Source organism: Leucoraja erinacea, chromosome 13 (genome assembly GCF_028641065.1).
Source record: "Leucoraja erinacea ecotype New England chromosome 13, Leri_hhj_1, whole genome shotgun sequence".
NCBI lineage: Eukaryota > Metazoa > Chordata > Chondrichthyes > Rajiformes > Rajidae > Leucoraja > Leucoraja erinaceus.
This window is the reverse complement of record NC_073389.1, coordinates 48,601,765-48,621,594: the sequence shown is the minus strand read 5'-3', so window position 1 is coordinate 48,621,594 and position 19,830 is coordinate 48,601,765. Positions and strand designations below refer to the sequence as shown.

General features: G+C 44.8%; 1 protein-coding gene across 1 annotated transcript in view; it reads right to left on the bottom strand.

The window, feature by feature from the left end:
• Positions 1-15,336: 15,336 nt before the first annotated feature.
• The window catches only part of LOC129703018 (claudin-14-like), a 44,005-nt gene continuing 39,511 nt past the window's right edge, over positions 15,337-19,830 (bottom strand). The window contains exon 2 of the mRNA XM_055645184.1: positions 15,337-18,504. Coding sequence (XP_055501159.1) covers positions 17,689-18,504 — 816 coding nt within the window. The 3' untranslated portion in view covers positions 15,337-17,688. The remainder of the gene's footprint in view (positions 18,505-19,830) is intronic.

The window sequence follows — 19,830 nt, the reverse complement described above, 5'->3', positions numbered from 1 at the left end:
GCATTTATTGACCCTCCCTAACTAAGGCAAACTCGTCTTGATTTATAGATCCAAGATGGCGCCCAACCCAGGTGGGCGAGTCACAGAGGCGGATCTGCCATCACTCGTTACAATCGTTCCACTCTTTTAAATCTCTGCTCTGGCAGCAACATTTCATTAATTCATGATTTCTTCCCATTATCATGTATCTGTACACTGTGGATGGCTCGAATTACAATCATGTATTGCCTTTCCGCTGACTGGTGAGCATGCAACAAAAGCTTTTCACCACACACATGACAATAAACTAATGACTAATTCATCAAATTTATGCAACAGAAGCAAAATCACAAGATCATAAGATCATGTAATAGGAGCAGAATTAGGCCATTTGGCCCATCAAGTCTACTCCACCATTCAGTCATGGCTGATCCATCTCACCCTCCTGACCCCATCTCCTGCCTTCTCCCCACAACCCCTGATGCCCATGGATCACCTTCTTGATTGTTGTCAATGGATCGCCTTCATGACTGCTGTAGGTCTATCACTTACGAGGGATAAAATCTGAAAGTCTTTTGTTTTCTGGTTCAAGCAGCAACTCCTGTAGGTATAATACCTGTGGGAAATGAACATTCAGAGATCAGAATGGAAATTGTTTTGGGCACACCATTATTTCATTTATAATGCTTCAGAAGCAGCAAAAGGATTTTTTTTTTCCAAAGGAGCATAAGTATATCCAGCAGCAAGCAGGTGCCGCTGGTCGGTGTCACATTCTCAAGCAATCTTCCTCTCCAGAGACTGGTGTTTGATTATATAGCCCAGAGCTGGTAAATGAAACAGTCTCCGCTCTTTGACGTACGTTAAAATTGCAAGTAAAATAAGCTTGGAACAGTTTCAACCTGATCTGCTGTGGAAAGAATTGAAGTGCCCCAAACTAACTCCAGCTGCCGTTTCCTCCAAAGTGTGTGGAATGACAAGTCTACCTGGTAGGAGGCAATGCACATCTGTTGTCTCTCCACCTTTCCAAAAACGCACTGCAATCTTCGATTCACTTGTGCCTTCTGAATAACAGCAAATTCGATGATTTATCCTTTTACCTAATGAAAACAAATAATTGTGTTCATAAGTTCATAGTCATAGTGATACAGTGTGGAAACAGGCCCTTCAGCCCAACTTGCCTACACTGGCCAACATGTCCCGCTACACTGGTCCCATCTGCCCATGTCTGGCCCATATCCCTCCTATCCATGTATTCAGAGGAGCAGAAAATAGACAATAGGTGCAGGAGTAGGCCATTCGGCCCTTCGAGCCAGCACCGCCATTCAATGTAATCATGGCTGATCATCCCCAATCAGTACCCCGTTCCTGCCTTCTCCCCTGACTCCGCTATCTTTAAGAACCCTATCTAGCTTTCTCTTGAAAGTATCCAGCGAACTGGCCTCCACCACTCTCTGAGGCAGAGAATTCCACAAACTCACATATCTCTGTGTGGAAAAAATGTTTCCTCGTCTCCGTTCTAAATGGCTTACCCCTTATTCTTAAATTAGGCCATTCAGCCCATCAAGTCCACTCCACCATTCAATCGTGGCTGATCTATCTTTCCCACTTAGCCCCATTCTCCTGCCTTCTCCCCATGACTCCCGTGCTAATCAAGAAACTATCAATCCCTACTTTAAACATATATCCATTGACGGCTTCCACAGCTTTCTGTTGCACTGAATTCCTCAGATTCACCACCATTTTGCTCCAGCAGTTTCAGAAGTTAGTAATAAGCTGGCCACCGTCCCTTTGGTTACTGGAAATCCACTGGATGTTACCGATGTTGGGCGGTACAGTGCTGCAGTAGTAGGGCTGCTGCCTTATAGCACCAGAAACCCAGGTTCAATCCTGACTACGGATGCTATCTGTACGGAGTTTGTACGTTCTCCCTGTGACCGTTTAGATTTTGTCCGGGTGTTTCGGTTTCTCCCACACTACAAAGATGTGTAGGTTTGTAGGTTAGATTGGTTTCAGGAAAATGTCCCTAGTGTGTGGGATGGTGTTAGTAAGTGGGCTGGTCGGTGTGGGCGGAGAGCCTGTTTCCGCGCTGTATGTCGAAAGTAAAGTCTAAAGTTACTTGCTGGGAAGTTAAGCATAAGACACAGGCTATGAAGGCCACCTGTATGGATTGTTGACTTATTAGTTGGAAGACGGATTAGAGGACATGTAGAACAGAACAGGAACAGGCCCTTCAGCCCACAATATCAGTGATGAAGAGATGAGAAGAACTCTTTTGAGATGAGAAGAACTTTTTTGAGATGAGAAAACTTTTTGAGATGAGAAGAACTTTTTTGAGATGAGAAGAACTTTTTTGAGATGAGAAGAACTTTTTTCACACAGAGAGTGGTGAATCTCTGGAACTCTCTGCCGCAGAGGGTAGTCGAGACCTGTTCATTGGCTATATTTAAGAGGGAGTTAGATGTGACCCTTGTGGCTAAGGGGATCAGAGGGTATGGAGAGAAGGCAGGTACGGGATACTGAGTTGGATGATCAGCCATGATCATATTGAATGGCGGTGCAGGCTCGAAGGGCCGAATGGCCTACTCCTGCACCTAATTTCTATGTTTCTATGTTTCTATGAACATAATGCCAAGACTTTCACTTCCCTTTTACACATAACTCATACCCCTCAATTATTTTGGGAAAGAATATCACTCAGTGGGCAGTAGGCTGTCTGGATCTCAGTGGGTGTCTGGATTTCACCATGTGAAAAATAGAATTCTCACCACATCAATAAAACAGCTGGATGAAACAACACTGGAAAGTCTATACCATATGCTTGGAAGCAGGATTAACATGGTCTCGTTGGCTGGCATGAACAGAAAGGGTCAAATGGTCAAATTCTGTGTTGCAAACTTCAGTAGCACCACGATCTCTGTCAGTTCTAACTTTAAACCCGATTGCCACATCCATTCACTCATAACAGATGAGTGAAGAATGGGAATTCCAGCTATCCTCATCTCTTCCTCCACTCCAGGAGGATAATTACTGTTCCACCAGAGTCAGTCGAGACAGAAGAGATTCAAACGTGGATTTAATCTCAGTAAAAATATGGATGACTGCTTTCATCTCCCATCCGATTCACTGTGTTGGGGCAGCACAGTGGTAGAGTTGTTGCCTTATAGCGCCAGAAACCTGGGTTCCATCCTGACTACGGGTGCTGACTGTATGGGGTTTGTATGTTCTCCTTGTGGATTTTTTCAGTTTTCTGATTTCCTCCCACATTGCAAAGACGTGCAAGATTGTAGGTTAATTAGTAATTCCCCTAGTGTGTAGGATGGAACTAATGTATGGGTGATGGCTGGTTGGCGCAGACTTGGTGGGCTGATGGGCCTGTTTTAATGCTATATCTTGAAAATAACAAACTAATTAGAGGCCTGAAGATGGGTTTCCGACCCAAAACTTTTATTTCCTTTGCGCCATAGATGCTGCCTCACCCTCTCCAGCATTTTTGTCTACCTTCGATTTTCCAGCATCTGCAGTTCTTTCTTAAACTAATGCAATATGACGCTTGGAATATCTCACCAAGCATAAGGCCAGGCAGCATCTGGAGAGAGATGACCAGAAGTCTGAAGAAGAGTCCCAACCTGAAATGTCTTCTGTCCGTTCTCCCCCCAGGTGTTGCCTGGACCATTGAGTTCCTCCAGCACTTGGTGTTTTGCTCAGGATTCCATAAAGTGCAGTTTCTCATGTCTTTATTGAAATATTTCACCTCATCTTCAGTATAACCCAAGGTGCTGCAGGAAAAGAAGGGAATTTTCTAAACCTCAATATCAAGTGTTCAGAGTCATCATTAAGTAGCTTCACAACCATTACACCTCATCTACAAAGCCCTTTTATGAATGCACGCTGATTGATGCAAATATGGATTTAATAAAGCACATATCTAGGAGCTAAATATAGAAAGCGCATTATTAATTGCAAAATAATAGGAAACAGAAGAAGGCCATCAATTGGAAAAGCTCTAAATGATGAGTTATGACAAACAGAGCACATCTGGTTTTGGAACTTCTGTTCATTGTTTTTTCATATAAATTATCTTGTCAAAGTTATTGACATACAAAAATCTCATAGGAACAGGAGTAAGGCCATCAGCCCCTCAAGTCTGCTCTGTCTTTCCATTAGACAATGGCCAAGTTGTTATCTTCATACTCAACATCTCCTCTGTCCCATTGCATGGCTCCACCATTGTGGAGAAGGGCCCCAAGGTGAAACATCACCTATCCATAGTGTTTAAGAAGGAACTGCAGATGCTGGAGAATCGAAGGTTACACAAAAAAGCTGGGGAAACTCAGCGGGTGCAGCAGCATCTATGGAGCGAAGGAAATAGGCATCACCTATACATGTTCTCCTGAGATGCTAACTGACTTGCAGAGTCACTCCAGCACTTTGTGTCTTTTCTTTTTGTTGTAAACCACCATTCTGCGGAACAGTTTAGATTCTGAACAGACTAAATTCTCAAACCTGGCCTTTTATGGAGGCATCGTGGAACATCAGTCAGAGAATTGTATTCCACCACATATCAGTAGTTATAAATAGAAATATAGAAAATAAGTGCAGGAGTAGGTCATTCGGCCCTTCGTGCCAGCACCGCCATTCAATATGATCATGGCTGATCATCCAAAATCAGTACCCCATTCCTGCTTTCTCCCTATATCCCTTGATTCCGTTAGCCCTAAGAGTTATATCTAACTCTCTCTTGAAAACATCCAGTGAATTAGCCTCCACTGCCTTCTGTAGCAGAGAATTCCACAGATTCACAACTCCATGGGTGAAACATTGTTTTGGATTGGTCGCTGCCTCTAATGCACTTCGCATTATTTGAAATCAATAATCAGGAAGTTGGCACTCTATCCATCGTTGATAACTCCATGGTACATGTTTCTGCCAGAGTACATGCAAACAGGCGGCACAGTGGCGCAGCGGTAGAGTTTCTGCCTTACAGTGTCAGACACCAGGGTTCCATCCGGATCACGGGTGCTGTCTGTACGGAGTTAGTACGTTCTCCCCGTGACCGCATGGGGTTTCTCAGGGATCTCCAGTTTCCTTCCACACTCCAAAGACGTACAGGATTGTAGGCTAATTGGCTTGGTATAATTGTAAGTTGTCCCTAGTGTGTGTAGGATAGTGTAATGGGTGCGGGGATGGCTGGTCGGCGTGGACTCGGTGGGCTGAAGTAAGACCACACTCTGGTAACATTCTGGTAAGCAGCTTTATCTCCACAGGTCAAGTGATTATGTTAAATGTGCCAATAGATCAAATATCACCATGCACTGTAGTTGGCCACAGGTGTAAATGAAAGATCATCTAAAACAAGAGCTGTAGAAATAACATCCCCCTCCCCCCACTCCCACCACCGCCACCATGTCGAATGCCTCTTTCCCAGACACCCATGTTTCCATTTCGATCTCGGAGAGATGTTCACAAGTTGCAGAGTCATGAAGACTTACAGCGTGGAAACAGGCCCTTTGGCCCAACTTGCTCACACCAGCCAACATGTGGAAACATGGAAAAATAGGTGCAGGCGTATCCCATTTGGCCCTTCCAGCCAGCACTGCTATTCAATATGATCATGATTGATCATCTAAAATCAGTACCCCGTTCCTGTTTTTTCCCATCTCTTGTTTCCTCTAGCCCGAGGAGCTAAAACTAACTCTCTCTTGAAAACATCGTGAATTCGCCCCCACTGCCTTGTCTGGCCGAGAATTCCACAGATTCACAACTCACTTTGTGAAAAAATGTTTCCTCATCTTAGTCTTAAATGGCCTACCCTTATTCTTAAACTGTGACCCCTGGTTCTGGAATCCCCCAACATCGGGAACATTTTTCCTGCATCTAGCCTGTCCAATCCTTTAAGAATTTTATATGTTTCTATAAGATCCCCTTGAATCCGTGTAAATTCCAGTTAATACAAGCCCAGTTGACCCATTCTTTCATCGTATGTCGGTCCCGCCATCCCGGGAATTAACCTGGTGAACCTACGCTGCACTCCCTCAATTACAAAAAATGTCCTTCCTCTAATTAGGAGACCAAAATTCCACCACAATATTCCAGGTGCGGTCTCACCAGGGCCTTGTACAACTGCAGTAGGACCTCCTTGTTCCTAAACTCAAATCCTCTCGCAATGAAGGCCAACATGCCGTTAGCTCTCTTCACTGCCTGCTGTACCTGCGTGCTTACTCTCAGTGACTTATGTACAAGCACACCCAGGACTCGTTGCACGTCCCCTTTTCCAAATCTGACACTATTCTGATAATAATCTGCCTTCCTGTTCTCGCCACCAAAGTGGATAACCTCACATTTATCCACATTGTTCTGCAACTGCCATGCTTCTGCCCACTCACCCAACCTATTCGAGTCGCTCTGCAGCCTCATAGCATCCTCATCGTTTCTCACACTGCCACCCAGCTTTGTTTCGCTTGGGCAGCTTTCAACCCAGCGCTATGACAATTCTATAACTTCAAGTAACCCAAGCTTTCCCTCTCTCTCCTTCCTCCCCCATCCTAGTTCTCTGACTCATCTCACTCTCTTCCTGGTCACATGTAACTGATTGTATGCCTTGTTGTCACCTTCCCCTCAGCTAACACTGAACCATTCTAAATTTACCTTGAACATCGCCCCCTTTTAACTGTGTTTTCACACCATACCTTTTCATATCTCTATGTCTTCCTCTCCCCTGACCCTCAGTCTGAAGAAGGGTCTTGACACGGAACGTCACCCATTCCTTCTCTCCAGAGATGCTGCCTGTCCCGGCTGAGTTACTCCAGCATTTTGTGTCTACATGCCATTTACACTAGTCCCACATGCCTGCGTTTGTCCCATATCCCTCTAAACCTGTCCTATCCATGTACCTGTCTAAATGTTTCTTAAACATTGCGATAGTACCTGCCTCAATTACCTCCTCTGGCAGCTTATTTCGTGCATCTACCACCCTTTGTGCAAAAAAGTTACCCTTCAGATTCCTATTAAAATCTATCCCCCCCTCACCTTAAACTTATGTCGTCTGGTTCTCGATTTCCCTACTCTGGGCAATAGACTCGGTGCGTCTACCTGATCTGTTCATCTCAAGTTATTCAGGAAGAGCGGGGCATTCTTGGCAGGGGCTTGCAGTTTGAGGGGTGTGCGGGTAGGAGTGACCTTGCTACATACCAACATCATCAGTGTTCAATTAAAACCACTCGCTGCTCCTTGGGACCCAAAGTAGTTGCAGGCATGCTCGGGTGTAAAATGTTGTAATAAAACATCATAAGAAGGCTGATTGAGGGCTCGCTAACCCGAACCATAAGCTGATAGATTGAGACCTCGGCCCCTGGTGTATTTCAGCCTTGCAGACGGAGAATGGCGCAGACGTGACCTAGGTTTTGCAGAAGAGATTTGGACCCGTGTAATTGCCAGAGCTGCGAACTTGGCTAACCTTGTGGCCGGAGCTGTCACTTCGTGTTAGTGTGATTTGAAACACGGGTCAGCTAGTTAAACCAAGCAATTGCTAATTCACCGTACGCTTCAGCAGAATATTCGCAATTGCTGGACAATGGCTGTTTGACTAATCCCACTCCTTTATCCACTGACACACACTCTGCTTTTATCAGTCACAACATGACTCCCCGATAAATGAACCGAATCATTTCATTAATTCCGACCCACCTTGGCAGAAAGGCCCTGTGTTTATTCACGGTGATTGTACATGGAATGACTGTGCTATCGTTATTTGATTAGTTTGTGACTTAAGGATTTTGTTAGCAAAAGGGGGCAGCAAGTGGATGTGGCACATTTGGGCTTCCAGAGGCCTTCATTAAAGTGCTTTGCAAAAAGTTATTAAACACAATTGGAGCGGCATGGTGGCACAGCGATAGAGTTGCTGTCTTACAGCGCCAGAGACCCGGGTTCGATCCTGACCTTGGGTGCAGTCTGTACAGAGTTTGTACGTTCTCCTGGTGCTCCGGTTACCTCCTGCACTTCAAAGACAGGTTTGTAGGTTGCCACAAAATGCTGGAGTAACTCAGTGGGCCAGGCAGCATCTCTGGATAGAAGGAATGGGTGATGTTTCGGGTCGAGACCCTGACAACAGAAAATGCTGGAAATACTCAGCAGGTCAGGCCACATCTGTGCAAAAGAGACAGACTCTACACTTCAAGTTGGAGATCCTGCAACAGAACCAAGGAAGGGTCTTTGACCTGATCCATTATTCCTGCCTCTTCCCACAGATGCAGCCTGACCCGTATATCCAACATTTTCTGTTTTAATTTTAGACACAAAATAGTTGTTTAATTTGTCTGCAATTTCCCTATTTCCCAACATAATTTCTCCTGCCTCACCATGTATTAGGTGTAATGCAATGACGTGGCACTTTTGTCAATCTTTTCCTTTCTATACACAACACCTGAAGAGGGTGGCTGATAAACTGAAAGCAAGGGTCAACATTATCAGGAAACCTGTAGGCAATAGCTGGGGATCCAATGTCCACACCCTCCGTACCGCAAGCTGAGCCCCAGTCTACTCAACCGCTGAGTTTTGCTCAACAGCTTGAGCTAATCGCTGCCACACCAAACGAGTTGACACTGTCCTTAACTCTGCAATGCAGGTCATCACAGGGACACTTAAGTCAACACCTTTGCAGTGGCTCCCTGTCCTCTCTCATATCGCCCCTCCCGGCATACGCAGAAGGGAGAGGATGTTGAAAGATTGGTACACCACCGAGGCTAACCCTGACCTTCCCATCCACGCTGACTTGAACAATCTGCTAAACATGCGCCTGAAGTCCCGCAAACCCTTCTGGTCTTCCGTTAAATCCCTGGGAGACTTTGACTCCAAGACTGAGTGGAGCAGAGCCTGGAAAGATGCCGAAACCAACAACGGAGAGGTCATCACACACCCCACAGTGAAACCACCGGGTTTTGACCTCCATCGCAAGCAATGGCTAACCCTGAACAGAATCCGCACCCTCCATGCAAGAACAACCCATCACCTGCATGAGTGGGGGATGACAGACAGCCCTGCTTGCGTCTGCAGACATCCAGACCAGACGATCCCACACATCATGAATGACTGCCCACTGAGGCTTTTCCCTGGGGGCATCAAAGCCATCCACCCAGTAACTGATGCTGTCCTGGCCTGGATGTCTACCCTTGACCAACAACTCTAGGCTGTGCACGCCATACGCAAGAAAAAGAGACAGCAAGCCCTGGTGACAACAGACCTCTGTCAAGTGGATTTCAGTTATAGAGGACTGAGGCTCCCATTGCACTGCCCTCCCAGGTTACCCACCCAACAGTTGCCACGTGGCGGGAGCATCTAGTTGCGTGAGTGGAGAGAGCTAGCAGCATGAGGTCGGTGCGAGTACCAGGCCCATCCCTGGCGTACCGCCATTTCATAATTTCTCAAGTTATAGGAGTAGAATGAGGCCATTCGGCCCATCGAGTCCACTCCGCCATTCATTCATGGCTGATCTTTGTCTCCTAATCCCATTTTCCTGCCTTCTCCCCATAACCTTTGACACCCGTTCTAACCACCGTGTGGGGCCGGGGGCTCTGCGGTTCCCCGGCCCGTGAATTTCATAGAAACATAGAAAGTAGGTGCAGGAGTAGGCCATTTGGCCCTTCGAGCCAGCACCGCCATTAAATATGATCATGACTGATCATCCACAATCAGTGTTTCCTGTTCCTGTTTTTTCCCCAGATCCCTTGATTCCGTTAGCCCTCAGAGTTATATTTCCACTTGTTTAACTCCCACTCAACTTTCTTCCCTCCCAACCTGAGGTTAAACTTTATCCCCTCCCTCTGTTATAGTGGACGATCGGCAATAACGGACACCAGCCCACCCACCGTGGTCCGTTGTTCCGAGGATTTACTGTGTCTTTTGAAGAGTATACCTCTTTATGTTTCCTGCCAGATTATTTTCTTATTCTGCTTACATTTATCAATTCCACAGACCTTCTTTGCTGAATTATGAAAATGTCTACATCCCCAGGCTTCCTGCTATTTTTTGGCACCATTTATCAGTCTGTTGCTTTGATCTAAAACCATCTTTAACTTCTCATGTTAACTGGGGCTGGAACAATTTTCCTGTTGAGTTGTTGTGCCTTGAAGGGATACATATTTGCTGCAAAAACTGTGTATTAATTCTTAAGTACATGTTTACTGCCTTTGAGCATCACGTCCATTTACCCCTGTTGAGTATTGTGAGTGTTTTCTCTCCCGAATCCTCTTGTAACATTTGCATACATTTGTTAGGCACCTGGAGAAATTGCTGCTGATTTGGAACGACAGGCAGAGAGGTCTGGTTTGCTGCAGATGGAGGTTTATCCTTTGTCTAAACGTCATAGAGTGATGCAGCATGGAAACAGGCCCATCAGGGAGGTTTAGTGGGGCAGTGGTAGAGTTCTTGCCTTACAGCGCTAGAGACCCGGGTTCGATCCTGACTACGGGTGCTGTCTGTACAGAGTTTGTTCATTTTTCCTTGTGACCACGTGGGTTTTCTCCGGGTGCTCCGGTTTCCTCCCACCCTCCAAATACCTACAGGTTTGAAGGTTAATTGGCTGTGGTAAAATGATAAATGATCCCTAGTGTGTAGGATAGTGCAGTCTCGGTGAGCCGAAGGGCCTGTTTCCGCGCTGTATCTCAAACGTCTAAAGCCTTTGGCTCAACTTGTCCATGTCGACCGAGATGCGCCATCTACACTAGTTCCACCAGCCCATATCCTTCTAAACCTTTGACTTTGAATGGAGGTAGTTCTCAGATTTCCACAGAAGTACAGTTAGTTCAGTTTAGTTTATTGTCACGTGTACCGAGGTACAGTGAAAATCTTTTGTTGCGTGCTAGCCAGTCAGCGGAAAGACAATACATGATTACAATCGAGCCGTCCACAGTGTACAGATACATGATAAAGGGAATAAAGCTTTGTTCAGCAGTGACGATGTGGGCTGAAGGGCTTGATCCTGTGGTGTGCTGTTCGACGTTCTATCTGGTAAAACATTCTTCTTAAACTTAATTGAAATAAATTATGTCCGTCTTCACGAACAAGAGGGAACGTTCCTGTCCAGTTTTTCCCACCTATCCTGCCTCCAGATGATGTACCACGGTGCTACCTATTGTACTCCACCAGAATAATACCATACTGACGAAATGGGGAACAGAATCTGTGACAAAGGAAAACAACATCATGAACATGATATCATCTGAAGCCATCTATATTCGTAATTGTGACAATTTAGCCAGTTACACGATTTTTGTTCAATCCCCATTATTGACAATGTTGAGCTAGCCATCAGCAATCGATTTAAGCAATAGCAGTTGAGTGGTGATATTGATTAATGGTCGCTAAAAGGCATTTGTGGTGTCAGTTTTAAGTGAAGCACATCTTCATTTTTAAGTGTTTTTCACTCACTTCCAATTTATCGCTCAATTAATCTGAAGCACTTTGCAAACAATTCCACTAATCTCCTTTAGACTGCAGAGGAGTTATAAAGTGCACACCATATTAGTTTTTTAGAGATACAGCGCGGAAATAGGCCCTTTGGCCCACCGGGTCAGCACCGACCAGCGATCCCGGGAAGTTAACACCATCCGAGGGTTATTTTTCAATTTTACAGAGCCAATTAACCTGCACGACTTTGGAGTGTGGGAGAAAACCGGAGCTCCCCGGGAAAACCCACGGAGGTCACGAGGAGAACGTACACACACCGATTAGACAGCACCTTTGGTCAGGATCGAACCTGGGTCTCTGGTGCCGTGAGGCAGCAACTCTAATGCACTGCCAACGTGCCACCCTGTCCAATGCAGTTTGACAGTGGTACTTGCCTCCTTATCCTTTATCAAAGAAGCTATCTGGCAATAAGCAAGCATAATGTATTGGGGTGCGTATCTTTATAAATGACATGGGTTATGGGGTGCACTGGTTATCCCCACCCCTCCAACCTCAACCCATCCCTCCTCATCTAGGTCCTACTATCCTCTGCCAACTCTTGTCCCACCCCTACACCATCTCTTTACACTGGCTACCTCCCCTCCACTCTCAGCCAGTGGAAGGGTCTCAAGCTGAAATGTCAACTGTCTATTTCCCTCCGCAGATGCTGCCTGGTCCACTGAGCTCCCACAGCAGTAGTTTTTTTGGGGCAGACACAAGATGGAGCAACTCTGCAGGTCGGGCAGCATCTCTGGTGAAAAGGAGTAGGTGACGTTTTGGTTCGGAACCCTTCTAGAAGAATAGAATAGAATAGAATAACCTTTAATAATCCTTTACAGACTGAAAGTAGAGGTGGGGAAGGGGGAAACAAACAGGAATTGGGAAAAGGTCATAACAAATCAGGGCCGGCAACAGATGACCTCAGGAAGGGTGGAGCCCACAATGGTCCATTGTTGGCTGGGGAAGGTGTGATAACAAGAGGGATACAAGGATGCAAAGAGTGGAACAGGTAGGATGACTAATTCTGAGGTCATAGCCTCAGAATTAAAGGACGTGCTTTTAGGAAGGAGAAGAGGAGAAATTTATTTAGTCAGAGGGTGGTGAATCTGTGGAACTCTTTGCCACAGTAGGTTGTGGAGGCCAAGTCAGAGGATATTTTTAAGGCAGAGATAGATAGATTCTTGATAGTACAGGTGTCAGAGGTTATAGGGAGAAGACAGGAGAATAGGTTTAGAAGGGAGAGATAGATCAGCCATGACTGAATGGTGGCATGGACTTGATGGGCCGAATGGCCCAATTCTATTCCTATCACTTATGACCTTATCACTAGGGTGGGGGAAGGAGGGAATGCAGGAGTTACTTGAAATTGGAGAAATCAATGTTCATACCGTTGGGCTGGAAGCTACCCAAGTGAAATATGAGGTGCTTTAGAGAAATCATCGTTCATACCGTTGGGTTGTAAGCTGTTCAAGCAAAGTGTTTTGTGTATAGTTTCTGTTACATTATTGTTTTGCTATATTTCGTCATTCAGAATGTTTGATTCTCAGAAGAAGTTATATTGAAGAAGAATGCCTGACTACACGAGCAACCAGTTTCTTGACAAATGTGGCATTTCTAATATGGACAGGTGACTTTTGGGCCCGGACCCTCCTTCCGACCTGAAACACCCCCCCCCCCCCCATCCATGATGTCAAGAGTTGCCACCTGACCTGTGGCGTTACTCCATCACTCTGGGGCAAACATAATAATGCATAGAAACATAGAAACATAGAAATTAGGTACAGGAGTAGGCCATTCGGCCCTTCGAGCCTGCACCGCCATTCAATATGATCATGGCTGATCATCCAACTCAGTATCCCAAACCTGCCTTCTCCCCATACCCTCTGATCCCCTTAGCCACGAGGGCCACATCTAACTCCTTCTTAAATATAGCCAATGAACTGGCCTCGACTACCCTCTGCGGCAGAGAGTTCCAGAGATTCACCACTCTCTGTGTGAAAAAAGTTCTTCTCATCTCGGTTTTAAAGGATTTCCCCCTTATCCTTAAGCTGTGGCCCCTTGTCCTGGACTTCCCCAACATCAGGAGCAATCTTCCTGCATCTAGTCTGTCCAACCCCTTAAGAATTTTGTAAGTTTCTATAAGATCCCCTCTCAATCTCCTAAATTCTAGAGAGTATAAACCAAGTCCATCCAGTCTTTCTTCATAAGACAGTCCTGACATCCCAGGAATCAGTCTGGTGAACCTTCTCTGCACTCCCTCGATGGCAATAATGCCCTTCCTCAGATTTGGAGACCAAAACTGTACGCAATACTCCAGGTGTGGTCTCACCAAGACCCTGTACAACTGCAGTAGAACCTCCCTGCTCCTATACTCAAATCCTTTTGCTATGAAAGCTAACATACCATTCGCTTTCTTCACTGCGAATACATCATAGAAGCTTTGAAAATTGGTGCAGGAGGAGCACATTTGGCCCTTTGAGCCAGCACCACCATTCAATACGATCATGGCTGATCAACCAAAATCAGTACTCCGTTCCTGCTTTCTCCCCATATCCCTTGATTTTGTAAGCTCTAAGAGCTATATCTAACTCTCTCTTGAAAATATTCAGTGAATTTGCCTCCACTGCTCTCTGGGTGAAAAGTTTTTCCTCATCTCAGTGCTAAATGACCTATCCCTTATTCTTAAATGTAAAAGTATTCTAAATCACGCTAGAAAAAGAAAAATATATAGATTTACTTGTAAATTTATTGCCTTTAATAACTCTTTATTATATACACAATGTTTAAATCTTGTAACTTTCGTCATAATGAATCTATGCTTACATACAACTTTCTTCCTTAAATTCATAAAGAATGACTATGTGAAGGATGTATAAAAATTACAGGAGTGACATGAATGTTATTTTCAGAGTCTATCTGTATTATTATGAAAAGCAGCATCTTCGTTCAAATACTAGTACTCCAGGAATACGGGCCAGATATTCCTGTAGCTGGCATTGCCTCCTTCTCAATGGAAAGGGAGCATCAGGTTATCAAGCTCTACCAGTGTCTTGCTTATGGTTGCTCTCAATGTAGAGTTGTGACAGAACACTTGCATGTACTGCATGGGGCCACGGTGGTGCAGCGATAGAGTTGCTGCCTGACAGCGCCAGAGACCCAGGTTCGATCCTGACTGCGGGTGCTGTCTCTACGGAGTTTGTACGTTCTTCCCGTGACCTGCGTGGGTTTTCTCCGAGATCTTCGGTTTGCTCCCACACTCCAAAGGCGTGCAGGCTTGTAGGTTAATTTGCTTAGTATAAATGTAAAATTGTCCCTAGGATAGTGTCGGATAGTGTTAATGTGCAGTGATCGCTGGTCGGTGTGGACTCCGTGGGTAGAAGGGCCTGTTTTCGCGCTGTATCTCTAAACTAAACTAAAGGTGCACTTGTTGGTTTCTGCAGGAAAGACACAAAGTGCAGGAGTAACTCAGTGGCTCAGACAGCATCCCTGGAGAATATGGATAGGTGCCGCTTCGGGCCAGGACCCTTCTTCAGTTTAATTGACTTTGTTAAATCTTGTAACTTGGAATGTGAGGGAATGCCTGTAGTTATGAGATGTTGAACTTAAAGCTCAGGGAGATTCCCCAGAATAGGGGAATCGAGGACCAGAGAACATAGGTTCAAGGTGAAGGGGAAAAGATTTAATAGGAATCTGAGGGGCAACATTTTCACACAAATGGTGGTGGGTGTATGGAACAAGCAAGCTACCAGAGGAGGTAGTTGAGGCTAGGACTATCCCAACTTTTAGAAACCAGTTAGACAGGTACATGGATAGGACAAGGTTGGAGGGATATGGACCTAGCACAGGCAGGTGGGACTAGTGTAGCTGGGACATGTTGGCAAGTGTGGGCAAGTTGGACCAAAGGACCTGTTTTTTTCACACTGTATCACTCTATGACTATGACTCTATGACTAATCTGGAATAAAAACTACTGGTATCCATGAAACAACCAGATTACTGTGAGCAATAACAAGGAACGGCAAATGATTTTCAACCTGGAACATTGACTGTGTTTCTCTTTCCACAGATGCTGCCTGACCTGCTGAGTGTTTCCAGCATTTTATATGCGGGTTTCTTCTTTTCTTTTTCTTTTTTTCTTTTTTGTATGGCTTTGTAAATATTTGATTAGTGTTCATATGTAAATAATTTGGTGTACATATAGTGGCTGGTGTACATATGGTGTACATATAGCTGCTAAATTTGTATAAGATAATTACAAGCAGTTGAATAAGGGGTGGGAATAAATAAGCTTTGGCTTCTTCCTGCTCCTTTTCGGACACATATGATTTCATTTATTTATAGATATTGTTTATGACACTTTATAAATATTTTTGTTTTGTTTTTTGTATGCTGTTTCACACTGGCTTTTTATTCTTTTATTCTGTTTGAAATAAATAATAAAATAAAATAAAATAAAATAAGTTCATAAGTTCCAGGAGCAGAATTAGGTAATTCAGCCCATCAAGTCTACTCTGCCATTCAATCATGGCTGTCCTATCTCTCCCTCCTAACCCCATTCTCCTGCCTTCTCCCCATAACCTCTGACACCCACACTAATCAAAAACCTATCTGTCTCTGCGTTAAAGATATCAACTCTTGGCCCCCACAGCCTTCTGTGGCAAAGAATTTCACAGATTCACCACCCTCTGACTAGAGAAATTTCTCCTCATCTCCTTCCTAAAAGAACTCCCGTTAATTCTGAGCCTATGACCCCCTAGTCCTAGACTCTCCCACCAGTGGAAACATCCTCTCCACACCCACTCAATCTAAGCCTTTCACTATTCCGTACGTTTCAATGAGGTCCCCCCTCATTCTTCTAAACTCCAGCGAGTGCAGGCCCAGTGGTTAACCTACTCATTCCTGGGATCATCCTTGTAAATCTTCTCTAGACCCTCGCCAGAGTCAGCATTTTCTTTTCCCTTTCTCTCATTCATCTGACCCTCCTGACAACCTAAACACTGAAGCTAACTTTCTCCATGGATGCTCATTGGTTTTGTCACAAAATGATGAAAAGTAAATTGGGTTTCTTGGTTTCTTGGTCCTCCAAAATATTCCAAATGGAATTTAAACTGGAGGTGGTGGAGGGAGGACTTAAGCCAGAAAGGGTTTTTGGGAAGAAAGAGCTACCTTAAATTGAGTTGCATCTGGTTGGGTAACTATGGTAGGGTGAACACTATTCCATGCTTTAATTGTTGGGGGGAAGAATGAATTGCTGTACACATCTGTCTTGGTAGCTGGTATCTCAAATTGGATCGAATGCCCTCGTCTGCTCCTAATTGGTTTGGGTTTGGTGTAGGTTTTGTGATCTATGTCGAGCTCGCCATTTAACATTTTGTAAAAACAGGTCAAACGGTGAACTTCACGTCTGTCTTGGAGAGGGTTCCACCCCAGAGAATTCAGAAGTTTGGTAACACTCGCTTCTCTTTCATAGGTGTTAGTAACAAATCGAGCTGCCTGTCTTTGGACACGTTCAATGGAAGAATTTTTTTTATTTGTGCTTGGGTCCCATGCTGCAACTGTATATCAGAGAATCTCTTGACAAGAAAACAAAGCCGGTTTCAGATTTGAAGTGATCTGCTCAGATGCAAAAATTGAGACACATAAGCAGCAAAATGAATTCCTAGTAACAGAGATCCATTAAAAATAGAAATAAAGCAAATCTTCTCATCTAATTTTTTTATCAAGCATTGTAGGTGCATATGTTGTAAAACAAAACCTTCCAATGGCAAACTTTGCATTGATTATTTTACAGAATTCTCCGTTCAGATAACAAAATATACACAGACTCGAATACTGCATCTAGGATCTCTGTAAAGTGGCACATTTCCAAAAATCTGGCACACATAAGACTTCAGTAATTATCAGCAATGGTCCATAGTGAACAATTATTTTCAAAGACCTAGTCAGATCACATATCAAACGGCCAACATTGAACTCGTTAGTTGCAATCTACAGTTCTACCATGTGGTCATGGGGACAGTGAAATGTGTTTTCAAAAAAGTTGGATTAATGAAAGTTTGCATGCTGCTCCCTCCATTAGCAAAAGTCAGTGAATTTCTCCTACAAGTTAACTGGAACTCCCATTGATCTGCAGGGTGCAGAACAAAGTTAATATATACGGTACATTACGTCTTGCAGCTCTGAAGTGCAGATGCTTTTCGCACTTCCATTCGACTTCATTGCAATTGCATGCGACCTCGATGCGTGGTTTGTACTGAAGTCTCTCTTTACTCAGACATAGTCATTTAAACGATAATCGCTAAGTGAGGCAGACGTCTGTGATGTGGAATAGTTGCCTTTACAAATGGAAGGCGGACCATGCTGAGGTGTAGTCTGCGTGAATGAGGCTTGGGGTTGGTCGGGTCTGCCATTGCCTTGCTGAGGGCATGGAAGACACAGGAGAGTCCCACCAACGAGAGCCATGCCTGTCGATACAAAGCCAATGTACAGAGCCTCCCCTATTTCGTATTTGGTGCCGGTTGGCAAGACTGGGTTGTAGAAATCACGGATAAGGTCACTAGTTGACCAGGACACTGGAATGAGACACAAGATGCCGGCCAGAACGTAACAGGCTCCTCCTGAGATGGCGATGTGATCCTTGGATGAGGTTTCCCTGCAGCACACTGTGCACTTCATACCCACCACGGAAATGCAAGTGGCCAGCGTGGAAAGCAAGCAGGAGATCACCATCAGGGCACGAGCGGCCTGGAGGTCCGTGGGCAGTGCCAGCTGCGATCGGTGGACCTGGCACTGGTAGATGCCCGTACTTTGCCAGACGCATTCCATCCAAAGTCCTTTCATGAACTCCATGGCGGTGATAATATCCGCGCCCACGTGCGCCGTCCTACGCCAGTGCGGTAAAACGGTGGCAATCAATGTTCCGAAGAGACTGAGGAGACCGAAAGAGAAGCCAATGATCTGAATTGCCATGTTGGCCATTTTGATGCAGGCTTTGCCCTGTATTCTTCCTTCTTGGATGGATGCAGCTGCAACACCACCTTTCCGGGGAATTCTGCTGTCCTTCTTACGTGAGGAGCTGACGCCAACCTATTTACAATGAACAGTTTAATAAAATGTAAGTAATTTTCAAACATGGTCTTTCACAATTGGTGTAAGGGTACATCACAGAGTCATGCAGTCATACAGCAGAGAGCTCCTAGTCGGAACGAGATGAAGAGATAAGGTGGCAGGTAACTGCAAGCTTGGATTTACGCATAGAGTCATAGGATCTCACAGTATGAAATCAGCCCACCTAGTCAAAACGGGCTGAGGAGGTAGCGGGATCTCGGGTGCCATTTCCTTGAACAATTGCACTTGTGACGGTGCTTTGAGGAAGATTTTCTTGACATTGGAAACTAGGCGATCGACATTTGGAAACAGGCTATGTATGTGCCTGCCAATTCTATGAAATCCTTGAGCTAAGCATGTCCAATGCAACATTTTGGGGAATAAAACTTTAAGAGCACTAGCAGCTTTTTTCATGTACGGAGCTGCATCAGTCACAAACAGAAGAACATTCTCGTGTTTTATACCTTCTGGCCAAATAACAGCAAGAAAAGATGTAACAACCGAGCTATAGTTGAGCTGTTTGATTTCTCCAGTGCTTCCAATGTCAACAAATACCCCTTTGATGGTTGACCTGCCTCCAATGTACCGATGACCACATTGGCAACATATCTCCCCACAGCATTGGTTTTCTCGTCTATTGAGACCCATATTTTGTTGCATGCAACTTCATCTCTAATTTTCTGCACAACAATGTTGAAGTTGCTGTCAACATAATTTTTCCACAATGATGACTCGCTTGGTATATGTTCCTCTGTGTATTTTTCTAAAAAAAACCCTGAGAGATTTGTTTTCCAATTTCCACAGTGGAATTCCAGCATCAATGAATGCCTTGCACAGATCACTCAAAAACTCAGATTTGCGATTGGAGCCAGCAGTAAATGTAGTGAGGAGACAAGCTTGGGTATTTCACTTGGATAGTCTATACCCCAGCAGTATCAACATTGACCTCTCTAATTTTAGATAGCCCTTGTCTTCTCCCTCATCCTCCTTCCCAGCTCTCCTTCTAGTCCTACTGTCACCGCCCCTTACTTTCATCCCCCCCACCCCCCACATCAGTATGAAGAAGGGTCTCGACCCAAAACTTTGCCTATTCCTTCTCCCCATAGATGCTGCCTCACCCGCTGAGTTTCTCCAGCATTTTTTGTCTACCTTCGATTTTTCCAGCATCTGCAGTTCTTTCTTAAATAGATCTTGGAGAAGACTGAACCAGCGTGCAGCGGCACGAACGAATGAACGACCGATGGTGGCGCTCCCAGTTTCGCCCCGGTGATGGAACTTTTCTTGTAAGTTATACTATATTAAAAC